Source organism: Jatropha curcas, chromosome 9 (genome assembly GCF_041381405.1).
Source record: "Jatropha curcas cultivar XTBG-Jc1 chromosome 9, XTBG_Jcur_1.0, whole genome shotgun sequence".
Taxonomy (NCBI): Eukaryota; Viridiplantae; Streptophyta; class Magnoliopsida; order Malpighiales; family Euphorbiaceae; genus Jatropha; species Jatropha curcas.
Genome location: NC_143159.1, coordinates 20,519,826 through 20,535,058, shown reverse-complemented (window position 1 = coordinate 20,535,058; position 15,233 = coordinate 20,519,826). Strand labels below are relative to the sequence as shown.

At 30.1% G+C, this 15,233-nt stretch overlaps 1 protein-coding gene across 1 annotated transcript; it reads left to right on the top strand.

The window, feature by feature from the left end:
- Positions 1-2,554: 2,554 nt before the first annotated feature.
- Positions 2,555-8,585, top strand: PDIL5-2 (PDI-like 5-2). Its single transcript, XM_089726268.1, has 5 exons — positions 2,555-2,867; positions 3,518-3,621; positions 3,795-4,165; positions 5,763-6,070; positions 7,963-8,585. Exons 1-5 carry the CDS (start codon positions 2,652-2,654, stop codon positions 8,266-8,268), a joined length of 1,305 nt encoding a protein of 434 aa, XP_089582394.1. The 5' UTR covers positions 2,555-2,651; the 3' UTR covers positions 8,269-8,585.
- Positions 8,586-15,233: the final 6,648 nt, after the last annotated feature.

Below are 15,233 nucleotides of genomic sequence, written 5' to 3'. Positions count from 1 at the left end.
GGTGGTTGTTTATAAACCACAAAATTATATGGTGTTTGCTCTATAAATAGAGTTTGTGTGTGCAGAGTATGTAATAGAGTTTGTAAGATAAGTGCGTGTGTTTAAGAAAATATTGATGAAGTTTTATTTTGAGTGTTAGTTGATATTCCTACTATTTAGTCCTCTTCCTTTAACAAAGGTAAGCTACAAATTTCAACAGCTTCATTTGGCAAAAAAATGAGTTAATGAGTTTAGAATTTCAAACCCCAATTTTCGCATTGATGAGATCGCTAACCGTTGCATTGTAATCCAAAATTGAAGGAATATAGTGGACTCGAAATTCCTGCTGCTTGGGAAGCCAATTGCCTTGCCCAATGCGAATGTCTTGACTGTTACCAACTAAACATCTAGAACCCCTCTTGATTAACCATCGAGCTTCCATTAAACTGCACCACACAAAACTTAGTTGGTCCCCTGACTTCACTTTAAGGAAAGAACAATTTGGATGATATTTGTCTTTAAGAAACCAGGTAAGAAGAGAAGAGTCATTCGTAGCGAGTCACTAACATTGGCTACCCAGCATTGCTAAATTGAAAAGGCAAGTTTCTAAAACCCAACCCTTGTTCAAATTTTGAATAACATAATTTATTCCTTTAGGCCCAATGAACTTTTCTCTCCTCACCTTTCTTACCCTACCAGAATTGAGCCATAAGAGATTCCATCTTGTTACAGGTATCATTCGATAAAAGGAAACACTCATGGTGTATGTCAGGATAGATTTGATAACAACCTTTAACAATACTTCTTTTCCTGCTTTTGAAATAGTCTTTTCTTCTTTTGAAAGAGTCTTTTCCCAGCCTTTTAGTTTTTGTGCAACCCTATCAATGAGGTTGCTAACACCAACTTCTTTTTCTCCCAATTATAGCAAGTAAACCTAAGTACTTACTATGTTTTTTAACCTCTCCAACTCCAAGCCTTTGTCTAACAGTATCCTGCAAGGCCATAATAATATTAGCACTAAAAGAAATTTCAGACTTTTCCAAATTCAGCTTTTGACCAGATGCTCTTTCATAATCGGCTAAACCTCGAAAGAACTCTTTCTACTTCATTTTGGAATGCTTGAGCAAAAATAATGCTTTCTTCTGCCAAAAATAAGTGAGAAAGAGAAGGAGCTCTTCTACAAATATTAATACCATGTAATTGTCTTAAACTTTCTGCCCGACGAATCAAACCTAAAAAGAACTCAGGCACAAATATGGTGAAAGTGGATTACCTTGTTGAAGTCCTCTTTGGGGGGGAAAGACTTTTTGAGGTTCACCATTCACCAGAACAACATTAGGGACACAATGCATAACCAGATTAACCCAATCAGAATTAAACCCAATCTTAAGCATAACTTGTTCAACAAAACCTCATTCAACTAATACTTGCAAAATGCAGATGGAAATCAAACCCACCACCTCCAGATTTTCTTTACCATCAAACATGCAAAGGAGGAAACATGCAAAGGAGGAGCAATAGATAGTTTATACTTATATACAAGAGAAAATAAGACAAGCATAGCTCAAAATTACTTCAATAACACATTTTCCACCAGAAGCTAATGATCCAAGTAGAGCATTTCCTCGCACTTGATTGGTCTAAAGAAGCAAAACTCCGTTAGCAAATCCCAAGATTTAAAAGAATATTAAAAAAGAGCAGAAAAGAAAAAGAGAGGAAAGGCAGAATGACAGGTAATAATAGACCTAAAACCACCACCTGGTTTTAAAGAAACCAAAACAAGACAAGGAAGAAGCTAACAAAAAATATCCAAGAAAACCCCTTATCTTTAATCGCTAATTAAACCACTTCACTTTTTAGGGAGTTTGAAACTAAGGTATCATCGTCTCTAGCAGTTTCGGAGGAGGAAAAAGCTACAGTAGAGAAAGAGTTTTATTTATCAAGAAGAAGCGAGTCACGGGAGCTGCTGACTCTCTCTTCATTCCGCAAAGTAAGAAAAAGGAAGCTTTAGGGTAACATTTGTAATTTTAAAATAACTCTCTCTCCTCTCCCCTTGCTTTACACTCTCATTTAACAGAAAAAACATTTAATTTGGATGGAATAACTATTTAATAAGAAAAAAACAAAACTTAAAAACGAAATAATTATTTTTTCTAATAAAAAATTATTACTTTTTTATTTTAAATATTTCATCTGTTCCATTTTATTTATATAGTTTGATAAAACATGCATATTAAGAATTTAGTCAATAAAAATTATTTTATCATTCTTTACCTTTAATAACTCATTAAGATATTAATAAAAACCGTTTATTTAATAAACAATTATAAAAAATTATTATGAAAAAAATAATTATTTATATATAAAAATTTAAAAATTTTGTAAGCATTTTGAGACATCCAAATAAGGAATAACAAGCAAATAAAATGACTTTGAGAGAGTAATATATATTCCATTCGATTTAGCATTTTGAATTTTTTTTTTTTTTTTTTTGAAAGGTAGTGCTCAAATAAAATTTTTATTAAAAAAAAAAAAGCTGGAAGATGATATTATTTTAAAATTCAAACATTTCCATACGTTTTTCTAGTCACCAAATAGAGTTCTTTAAGCCCTACACAGGGAAAACGAAACGGCAATAGCAATAGAAACAAATCGTAACTGTGAAAAGAAAAATGAAAATCCGAGTATTGGTTCTAACACTCTCCATCTTGGCTCTGCTAATTTCAATTTCACAATCATCAGAATCGGACGAGAAAAAGTTCAAGATTGATGGCAAAGTTTTGGAGCTCGACGAATCAAACTTTGATTCGGCCATTTCCTCCTTCGATTTCATCTTCGTTGACTTCTACGCTCCTTGGTGCGGCCACTGCAAGCGTCTCGCTCCTGAGGTACGTTGAAAATTTTTTGATTGGTTTTGATTTGCCCTCAATTTCGGTTATGCATTTCCCTATCTTATTGGTCATGTATTTGCTACAATTGAAGTGAGATTTCATATGAATTGGGTCAGATTTAGATAGATGTTGTATAGAATATCCGCTTTGGCAATCTTAAGTTAGTAAATTTTGAGGAATAGTTTGTTGAAATTTGGTTAAAATGCTAAATTATAATTTCTTTTTGAAGATTGTCAGAGGTTGAACTGGTTTGAAGATTTGTCTGCATGTTTGTAATTCATCTCAGCTTGTGAGATTCTTTGATTCTGGTTTATATATATAACTGTAATAATAGGTACTTTGGTTTTAGTTATTTGGCACTAGGCGTCAGTGATGCTAGTTGTTTTGTATCATTATAACCCGAGTAATTTGATAGTTTAAGTTGACAAAAAAGTGAGCTTGTTGGCATTGATATTGGGATGGGAAGTGCGGCTACTGTATATGATTCAGGTGAATGCATTGTGTGAGGTTTGGTTAAAATACATCTAGAAATTTGGCTTTTAGCTTTTTTGTTAGTAGAGTTATAGCTTCTCATTTTGCTTTTTGTTGCGAAATATTGTTGATTTTGGAACTCCTTTTTATGTATTGGTTTAATTCTTTTGTTGCAGTTAGATGCTGCTGCCCCTGTTCTTGCTGAATTGAAGGAACCTATAGTGATAGCAAAAGTAGATGCTGACAAGTATACCCGTCTTGCTCGCAAATATGACCTAGAGTATGTATGCACTAGTTTTTGTTTCATTCCAGTTGATAGTTCACAACTCCTTTTTCAACTTGATAATCGAGTGCTATGATAATTACCTTTGTGCTTATTCTGAATGTTGAATCTCAGATATGCTTATTTCAATTTAGCATTCTCTTGAAATATTTGTGCTTACTTTGATGCAGTGGGTATCCTACCCTGAAAATCTTTATGCATGGCGTTCCTGTGGATTACTATGGACCGAGGAAGGCAGAGTTACTTGTTCGTTATTTGAAGAAATTTGTTGCTCCTGATGTCGCTGTGCTTAATTCAGACTTTGCTATCAGAGAATTTGCTGAAGCAGCTGGCACTTTCTTCCCAATATTTATAGGTTTTGGATTAAATGAGACAACAATATCAACACTGGGCATAAAGTATAAGAAAAAGGCTTGGTTTTCTGTGGCAAATGATTTTTCTGAGGATATCATGGTACAATATGATTTTGACAAGGTTCCTGCTTTGGTATCTGTTCATCCAAGTTATAATGAGCAAAGCATCTTTTATGGCCCCTTTGAAGGTTAGTTATATCCATATATCAGGAACCAACCATTTATATATAATTTTTTTCTCTATGCCGATAAATTATCTGCATTTTCTTCTTAGAATTTGACCATTAACATTTGGTTATTTCATGTTTCTGCTTGACACCTCATTCCCTCGATATTTGTGTACTTGACTATGATCTAGGTTCCATTTGCTAGAATAGAGGAATGGAATTAGGGATAGAAAAGAGGAAAAAATAAGGAGAAAAAAAAAAAGTAAAAGGAAGGTTCAATCATGTTGCATGTGTGTGATTATGCTTGGGCTGTCTGGTGTCAGTCACTTTCCCCGTTGTGTTATTTGCTTAATAAGTTAATATAAACTGCACAAAGTGGGGATCAGAGGAAATTTAGAACAACTCAGGGAGCAGCATATGGCTGGGAATCAAATTGTAACACCATTATTAGCTGACATATTCATCTTGGAATCAGTTAAGCTGAGGAATCAGGAAGAGGTTAAGTAGAACAACAGGCTAGGATTACTAGAACTAGAAGTTGTGAACGCTGGCTTAACCTTTACATTAAGTTCATAAATGAATCTTGTACAGAAATTGGCAATAACCGAGTTAATTATCAATCAGTTTGCCTCCAATAAAACTTATTGGGAGTTTCAGTGGCTGGATATGATTTTTCTATCGGTGTATGCTTTCTATATCTTTTTGCAACTTTGCTTCTGCAGGTAATGACAAATACTACCAAATGGTGAATCCAACTGAAGTCTTTGTCAATCTAAATGAAAAAAGAAAAAAGACGGCCTTTATACTTGATACTAATGGGTTGAAGAATCATGGTGGAACTGAGTCAGCCTTCTATATGTACTAGGAACGACTTTTTAGTGCTTCTGTTACCTATGCAATCTATCGAATTTTGACTTTTTAGTGCTTCTGTTACCTATGCAATCTATTGAATTTTTTTTAACTGAAAAGAGTATGATAAAAACTTGATACAATGTTGAAAAGAGTCTAGATTCTGATAAATCATCACTTTCTTTCTTAAATTTTTTTTTTTTTTATTTTTTTTTATTTTTACTTCTCTTTCAATTTTTTACGCATAAACCATTGTGGATATAATTATAGCTTTAAAATTCATGATGTTTCTTATACATGAAATACACCTCAGAACTTGAGGGGAAAAAAAAGGGAAAAAAAAGGAATAGAAGAAGATAAAGAAAAATTTACATCTATGGTCAAAATAACCAGCTAGGCTGAAGTGGAGCTATGCTTCAGCAGCTATTTTTGCTAAGTTGAGGTTAAATATGCTGCGGAGAACTTTCAGATAAGCTCATGACGAGCTTGTTCATTAATCTCATCAATTAAGCCAAGAAGTTTAAGGTGGAACTCTCGATGATATATTTATTCCTCTCATTAATTTAACTAATTGAGCTTAAACGTCTCAACTGACTCCATAGTCATTTCAGCTTTGAGTTGATCAGCATGCTATATTTTCTGTCGCTTCCAAATTTCATTTGCTTTAGCATAGATGTTTCTGTTCGTTCTCTAGTTATACCTGTTTTATTTCTCTTCGTTGGTCAAATTAGTGTGAGCAATTCTTACATTCCTCCTGTTAAATATGCAGAGAAATTTTTGGAGGACTTTGTAAAACAAAATTTTCTTCCTCCAGTTGTGCCCATGAACCATGACACGCTGAAGATATTGAAAGATGATGAGAGGAAAATTGTCTTGACCATCTTGGAAGACGAATCCGATGAAAAATCACAAAAACTGATAAAGTTACTAAAAGCTGCTGCATCTGCAAATCGTGATTTAGTATTTGGTTATGTTGGTGTCAAACAATGGGATGACTTTACTGATTCATTTGGTGGTAATAAGCAGACAAAACTGCCGAAAATGGTTGTTTGGGATGGAAATGAGGAGTATCTCTCGGTAAGTGATGGTTATAAAATTACACTTGAATTCTTGTTCCTGAACTTGGTACATACTGCAAGTAATTGTTGATTATATTATAACAGTTATTTACTTTCTTCTTGACGTTGATTAATATGATACATAAATGATGATATAATGAGGAGTATCACTTGGTAAGTAATGGTTATAAAATCACACTTCAATTCTTGTTCCTGAATTTAGTACATTCCACAAGTAATTGTTGATTATATATAACATAATATAAGCCAGTTTATTTATACTTTCTTCTTGACATTGATTAATATGATGTATAAATGATGATATAATCATCTTTTATTGCTTAGATGTAGGATATTGAAACATATGTTAATTGTCATACTTCTTTCTGTTTCAAAGACATGCATTATTTATATCTGCAGCCTTAAATGAGATGCATTTTAGATCAGTATGGGTTTGCTGTGTGCAATGGAGACGTTTCATCATCTGATATTCAGAGATATCCTTATACATGATACTGTTAAATTCTGAGAAAAATGATCTAATGAATGAAATTTGAACCAAACAAGCTGTTTTGACCTTGTAGACGAATTAGACCTGGCAAAGGTTCTAGTTCTGAACCAGAAATGCACTGATTTTGAACTTATTAAAACCAAATTGGCCAGAACCAGAACCAGAGCTAGTTTTGATTCCAATTCTATGATAATTGGAATTGGGATTGTACCTTGGCAGGAATCTCCCTGCCTGGAAATTAATTTTTTTATTAGGAAAATTAGAAAAAAAATATTTAAAATGGCTAGTTCTAATTTATTAAATAATTAATTAGGTGAAAACCAATTACTTATATTACTTTTAAAAAATAAATAAATATGTAATATCACAATCACACTAAGAATACTGAATGTATAATATCATAATAATTGTTAATTTTTTTAAAAAAAATAAAATTATTTTTAATTTATTCTAATTAAATTATTCTCATTATTAATTTGTTTATTTGCTTAATTGAAAGATTGATAAGTCTTGAAGAATTAACTCATTTTTAAAATTTTTTAAAAATATAATTCCAGCCAGAATTGCTTGGAACCTTACTGTTAAGGTTACGCTTCTGGTTCCGACTATGGAGAACAAGAACTGCTGATTTGGTTCTGGTTCCGGAACTTTGGCCAGGCCTAATTGTGGTGGAAGTGTTTGCTGAAATAAGCAGCAGAAATTATTGTCTAGGCTGAATCAGGGTACTCAGTTTCATGCAGGTCATTCTTCCAAAAATATTTTTGTGAATAAAACCTAAATTAAATGAGAATTCTAAGAACTTAGGCTGCTGCATCATTTTAGTTTTTCAATGATAGATGTCTAGTGGCTACAAGGTTTAGAATTTTTATTGAAACAACAATTAGCAGTCATTAGTGGAGGATCTCTGCAGATCTAGGCTATTGTATTTGCAAAGTGATGTCTTCTGGTTTTACCATACGGTCTGAAGGTTCCCATTTAATTTCCTTAGAATTAAAAGGACTTCTCATCTGCATGGTGGAAAGAGAGGAGGCAAAAAGGAGAGAATGGAAATCACAGCTTTGTTTTATCATGTGAAAGTCACTGGAAATTACTTTTCGAATTGGGAAAGTAGAAGGAAGATCTGTTCTCTGTAGATTGTAGGAACTTACTTATTTCTCTTACACTTGGACTTTTCCATCTTATTCTCTCTCTTCATTCAAGAAAAATAATTTGTATATGTTTACTATAATACTAGAGCCGAATTTATTGCAATACTATATTCATTCCTTTTTGCTACTTTAAATAGCCTATTTCGCTGTTAACTAGTTCAATGTTTTTGGCATGTGCATCTAATATAGGAAAAGAGAAAAAAAAAAATGTGTTTGTACTAACGCTTTTATGTTTTGTTCTTTATGATGCAGGTTATTGGTATGGAAAGCATTGAAGAGGAGGACCAGGCATCTCAAATCTCATATTTTCTTGAAGGATACAGAAAAGGAGAAACAATACAGAAACAAATAAGTGGTCCGTCGTTTATGGGTTATATCAGTTCACTATTTGGCATCAGAAGTGTGTACATAGTTATCTTTATGGTTGCAATGTTAATGCTTATCCGAACCATTGGCAAAGAGGAACCGCTTAGAGTCGGTACTCGAGATGAGGCTGACCATGCCTCTAGTTCTGAAGCTGAAGGCATCAAATATAGACCTGGAGATAAGCAAGATTAGATTTTCAGGCTTCTTGTTTGGAATGGAAATGGGATTATTCTGAAATGGGAGAATAGATTTCAAGACAGTTCCCGAAGAGAAAGAAATAGTAGATTCACCCCATTCCTGAGCTTCCTTGTTATAGATAATGATTTAGTTCCAGAACTCTAAATTTCCTTTAGTAGTTTGTTCTATTTTTGAGAATTTTTTTGCAGTAGACATCATTTTTTTTTTCTTTTTTCATACAAATAGTTAATCTGATTTATGTTTAGGTGTAAAAGATCTCTGTACGTATTTTTCTTCGTGATACATAGAGTGTTATCTTGCAAATTTGATTACCTATTCTGGTATTTCCGTGCATCTGCAGTCGAGAACTTGTTCATTAGTTTTTCTCTTTCAATGTTTACGAATGAAGCATTGTCTGGGCAGGGGGGTTGGCTATTTGCTTTTAACTTTCGGTTTAAAATGTTTGTTTAATTTAAAAATAAATAATTAGTGTTTGATAGAACTATTTAAAAGTTGTATTTAAGTAATTTAATTGTTTGATTAATAGGTATTTAAAGATAACTTAAATTAAGGGTTTATTAAAAATGAGGAAGTGTTTGCAATTTAAAAAATTTATTAGAGCAACAGTCTTTTAAAAAATTTATTAGAAGAAATGATATTTTAATATCAAAATAAATTTATTTTCTCAAAGAGATAATGTCGTTGGATATTTAATATAACAAATGATATTTTCTTTTAAAAGAAAAGCAGTATGAACATATTATTTGTTTAATAAACATATATGAAACATTTGAAAATTTTTATATTTTATTTTATAAATTTATTTTTTAAACATTTGATTCTATTTAATTATAATTTAAAATATTTTATTTAGGAGAGAGATAAAAAAAAATATTTTTTATAACAAAATTTTGAATAAAATATACAAAATTTAAATTTTAACTTTTAAAATTTATTTCTAAATAAAATGAATATATGTGTATAGGATGACGAAGATTAGAAAATTTTAATTTTAAAAATATATGTAATATTTCTTATATCTATGTATTTACATATATTGAAATATATTTATTATGTGATATTGTAGTTATAATGATTTTTAGACAAATGACATTATAAATTAAGATAAAATGTGTGTATATATACATACTGCTGTTTTATTAATTAATCATTATATTCACGTTAATCTTATATGAAATTTTATTTTAACATTATAAAATCTAAATAATATAAGATAAAAATTATACAATATTTAATATTAAAAAATAAAAATGAGTATAAATAATAAGTAAAAGATGACATAAAAATTGAACGAGTATATAACGAGTATAATCAACGTGAAACACATAACATAAAAAAGGATAGTATAAATAAAAATATTAATTCAATACTTAATAATGTTTAAAAAATTATTATTATTAAGTAACTATAAATAAAATGATCATAAAACTATGAATTTAAAATTTTGAATGAAAATAATTATTTAAACCCTGAGTTTTTACAAAACTAATTTTCTCATCCTTGTATATTTTATATTAGGTATTTAGTACTGAACGTTCGGTTTCATCTCATTAAAAGGTCATCTCATCCAAAATCAATGATTTTTGCAATTAAAAGAGAGCAAAAAAGATAAAATAACCCTTGAGTACAAAAAAACAAAACCATGCTCCTATTGTGAATGGAAAATGAAACATCCTTTAGACTTACACAAGTTGTGTTCTTTCAAAAATGCTTTTCTTTGAATTTTCATAAAGGATTTACTTCGAATCTTTGCTATTGTTGGTTGCAAGAAGTGGACGAGTTAATTTGGTTCTCTGTTCCCTAAGGTTCATAAGTCTTTTCTTTGTTTGAAGGTGATTTTTTTATAAAAGTTGACGTATTTGTCATAGTTATCCTGAATATTTCATTTTTTCCTTTATCATGGTCTCATTGCATTATATAAAGACTAGATTACACATTTGCAACTCTATGCTTCGATTTCATTAGTGTATTGGGAATTTATGATCATTTTGAGTAATAATTCATTGGATAAGTAGTTGAACGCTTAAACTGACTATATGATAAATTGCATCTCAAGACGCTAAATTATCATGCTTCTTTCATGGTATGTGATTGAGGTCTTATACGAAGGATAATAGGGTACCATAAATAAAGTTGACCACCCTGAAAAACTTTCATACATTATTCTGCTATAACTGGTGTGTTAGCTGTGCAAAATAAAGACTAGTAACATAGATATCATCTATGGTCAGAATATTAAGATAGAGAATGATGAAGACAAATTTTATGCTGGAAATGTTCAAGAATATTGCCGTAGTCATTTTACACATCAGTAAGATTTCCCCTTTGAGTAGTGATGTCTGATGATTTCTTTAGTCGAGTTGATGACAATAATGGTCCTATGCTATTGGATCATCAAACTGAAGATGTATTTGAGCATGCGGTAGTTCATTTACAAAGCCAAGTAGGGCATAGTAGCATGGCAAGAACTAGTGATGTCACTGTTGTGGATTCTCAGGTTGAAGTGAACGATGTTGATGGATTAAGTGCAAAAAATTCTAAAGTGGAGAATATTGTTGGATTAAGTGCAAAATATACTGATGTAGATGCTGAGATTGAAGATGTTGTTTTGGGTGAAGAATCACTAAATGTAGGTGATGTAATACTAGAAAACTTTGAAGAATCATAGAATATAAGAGGTGTAATCTTTGAAAACCATGAAGTATGGCTTAGCAATGTTGATCACAGTGCGGATAGGAAACAAAATGAAAGGGATGGTCAGAAGCAATTAAGTTCAAATATTTGGGACAGGCCATGCAATGAGGATAATCACTTTCCTGTGAGATCTTGTCTGAACACCATTTCAATTAAAGAAATTGAAACACAATTGGATTAAAACCACATGGAAAAGCCCATTTAACTTGATTTGCTTTTAGAAAGAGGGAGTCGCCATTTCAAGTTTAATTATAAAAGGGAAAACTTAAGGAAAATCCCCAATTTAACTCTGAGAAAAAAAAATTATCCAATAGAAAACTACACTAGAACTTGAAACCATAGAGGATTCAGGAACTAGGTTTTTAGTATAAAAGAAATAAGTTGTTTAGCTTGAAATTAAAACAAGATTCAATGGAAATAATTTTATGAACAATTAATATTATGCATGAGTATATAAATAATGCATGAACAATATAAAAAATATTATAAACAAAATAATCAATAATTAAATAAAGCAATAAAATAATTCAAATTAAATTAGAGAGTATTGTCTCTAATCTCTTGATAAGGATTTAGGATAATCACACATCTCCAAATAAAAATAAAAAAATAATAATTAACTACTCCAATATTAATGACAATAATAAAAATTATCCCACAAATAATAAAAGATGATGAGAAAAGAGAAGGGGGATTTTTATTAATTTGGTTTGCAATTTAGGAAAAAATCACAAAATTTATTTGCATATCCATTAGATCCATAATTAGATTTGGAATCAAAATCATGTTGTTCTATTGATTGATTTTAGTCTTATTTACCATGTTTTCACAGGCCAGATTTGTGAATAAGGGATAGAAAAAGAGAGATTTAAGATTTATGGAAACATACCTTAACCTTGTGGATCTTGAGACTTTACGGATTGGTTGAAATATTCGGCCAAATCTCAATTCTCTCTTACCTAGGCTGGAGGGTGTCAAAATGAATTAATTTGAGAGTAAAATTAATTAATTTAAAGAAAATTAATTAATTGGAAAATAAATATAAATTTTGAAAAATCAATTAATATGTTTTCGAGTGGTGATAGTCTAATTAATTTAAAGAAACTTAATTAGGATAAGGCTTAAAAATTGAAAAAAAAAACTGTAATTGGAGAGAGAAGAGAGTTTTTTAATGTCAATACAACCGAAGCAATCAGGGTGTGAAAAAATGAGGTCTAGAAGGCCTATCTAGGCTAAATTCGTCAAAATTAGAGTCAAAATATGAAGCAAATGGGGGCGCCATGTGGCAAGGGTTCGGTAGCTGCAGGGCTATTTATGGCAACCAACCCAAATCTAGCCCTAATTTTAACTTCAAGGTGGGGTTTAGTGTGTAATATACTGATGGAAGCCTAAGAAGTTTAGTTTTGAATGCCACTTTGAATTTAAGATTTTTCTCGATTCTGGATTGACTAAGATCGATTTGAACCGTATCTTTTCTGATCGATTTCAATGATAAAATCTGAATTTAAATCAGCCTGAAACTATTGGTTCCGATTCGATTCGAACTAGAAATTTTTTATTTTTATTTTTAAAATTATAATCACTTAACATATTCTATACACCTCTAAAAGTCTAAATAATCTTTTACCATATCATACGCTTTACTTAATTTTTTTTTTTAAATATTCTTTGCTTAAAGGTTAAAAATCTAAAAAAGTAAAATGCTAAAAAAAAAGTGAAATATTTAGTCTAGAATTATATGGTTTGATACAAATGGGAGTTTAACATTTTTTTTTCTTTTAAATTGTTTACTTCGTTCAAAATTACATTGTTTGAAGTATTTTTCAAAATTTTCTCAGTTTATTTAATTAATAATATTTAGAAAAAATAAAAAGATAATTATTTGATTATTTTATAAAATTAATTAATTTTATTTCTTATATATGAGTATGAGGTTTCTAAAAGTTATTTAAAATAAAATTTACTAATATTTCTTAAACTCATATTAATTTTTTCGAAAGAAAAATATAATTTAGAACCAAATTATTATTTTTTTTAAAAAAATAATACATATATAATTTAGAACGGAACCATCGGTTCAAGAGCCGGTTTAAGTTCAACATCCTAAAAATTTTGAATTGCCGATTCCGGTACAGAACCGAAACCGGCGGTTCAACAAACCGGTCATGCCTATATCATAGACACACTCAAAATCAAATTCAGGCAATCAAGCTCTACATTTATGCGTTCCAACCTCACTGCTATCCTTCGCATCTTGGTCTGCGTCAACAAAATCTCCTCCATATCATTTACATCAATAGGTATACTTCTTTGCGTCAGTTCATTTACACCATGCTTTGGCTCGAATCGCTAACATCAACTTGCTTACACCATCCCAGAAATATACCATAAACATTATTCACACAATAGCAATACAAACAATGCTTGTTTCTTGTTGTGAGAAATCTCTTTTTACTATAGACTATAAGTTAACAACTCATTGTTCAATTTAAGAGGGCAAAAGTTGAATTATACAATTGAAAGAGGAACATCTTTTATTTAGATTTGAATTTTAATACAAGATATTAGGAATTTCTGATAATTCTTTTCTTAATCAACATATTAAAATTTTAACAACAAATAAAATTTTTAATAATTCAATATTTATTAACATATTAAGTTAATTTTTAATAATTTAAAATAATTCTATTTATGACCGATCATCTTGTTTAAAAATTTTCAAGTTCAAATTCCGCTTATTTATAATTGTGAATTAAAAAAATTGCAACTCGTTTACTACTGCTGAATACGTTCACGAGCTAACTTGATAATGAAACTTGCAAGCTCAGCTCGTCTACTAAACGAGGTTGATAAAATAAACTCGAATTCGACTAATTATGTTTTATCATATAATGCTATATTATTAAAATGTAGCTATTGTGTTATTTATCCCATACCAAAGGAGGTTAAAGTTTTAAACTCAATAACATGCCTTGCCCTTTTTAAAAACTTTCGATATTACTGAAAAAAAACATAATTATCATGTGCTACGTTATTATTCATATATATGTGTTTCCAAGTCTGAGGATAATGACATTTTCCAAAAAAAAAAAAAAAAAAAATCTGAGGATAATGACAATTATTGATCATTGAAAGGACATTCTTCTAACTAGCTCTAAGACCCAAATCATGATTAGATTTAGCAATTTCCCTGATTAATCATTTTATACTGGACCCACCAAGCAATTGGCATCAATTTCACTTGTCCATATTATTCAAAATAGGATACTTCTCCCTCTAATAATTAATTAAACAAGAGAATGGGAGTAGGTTTAAGCTCCATCTCCCTTTGATAAATTATATTCAGAAAGTATTTTTAATTGAAATGATATCTTACAAAATCTTCAATCATAAAGAATAGAACCTACAAGTCAATGAATGAAAACATATTAGTGACTCGAAAAAATTAAGAAAATAATATTTTTTTTTTTTTTAAAAAAAAAGAGTTGTAGATACATACATACATATACATGCATACATATATACATACATATACATCTCAATTTTCTTAGAAAAATTATTGAAAATTTTTAAAGGAATGGAAGCTGTTGCAATTAAATCTCTAATCTTCTAATTATATAACATTTTTTTAATGTTAATTTTAAATTTAAGATTTAGAATTTAGAATTTAATTAGTTGTGATCTTTTAGATATTTCTAAAAAAATTTTCTTAGAGAAAAAAAATAAAAAAGCTAAAATCTACTTTCATAAGTGGAACAAAACATAAACTAATTATGGAAAAACATTACTATAAATGGGACAAATAGAAAAAAAAAAAAATTACCTATGAATTAAGTAATTCAATTTTTAGGACAAAGAGCAATGAATACCATGTTAATTTGTTTTGTCAATGTTGATTAAAGCAAAAAGGACCCAATTAATTCTTAACAAAGACAAGCAAAGAGATGGCCATAAACAGGCAGAAGAATTAATTAAAGATAGAAAGAACTTTCCATTAAAGCCATTTTGGATAGGACAATTAGTGAGTGGTCATGTCTATCCATGTCCCTCAATTACAAGCCCTTTGCCTATAGTCTATAGCTAACATCAACTTTCTTTCCGCACTTACAATAAAAATTTACAAACTCCCTCTTGTTGATTATTAGCCAAGCTTTATACTAACCACAAACCCTAGCTTTTTGTTTGAGTTATAAAGATCGTTTGGGAATGATGTTGGGCTTAATATATTGTTTTACCCTCAACTTTAAATTTTATTACAATTTCAC

Coding starts and splice junctions, on each gene's coding strand:
- PDIL5-2 (XM_089726268.1), top strand. CDS start 2,652: ATGAAAATCCGAGTATTGGTTCTAACACTCTCCATCTTGGCTCTGCTA. Junction 4,166..5,762: donor CTTTTATGGCCCCTTTGAAG/GTTAGTTATATC, acceptor TTAAATATGCAG/AGAAATTTTTGGAGGACTTT. Junction 6,071..7,962: donor GAAATGAGGAGTATCTCTCG/GTAAGTGATGGT, acceptor TTTATGATGCAG/GTTATTGGTATGGAAAGCAT.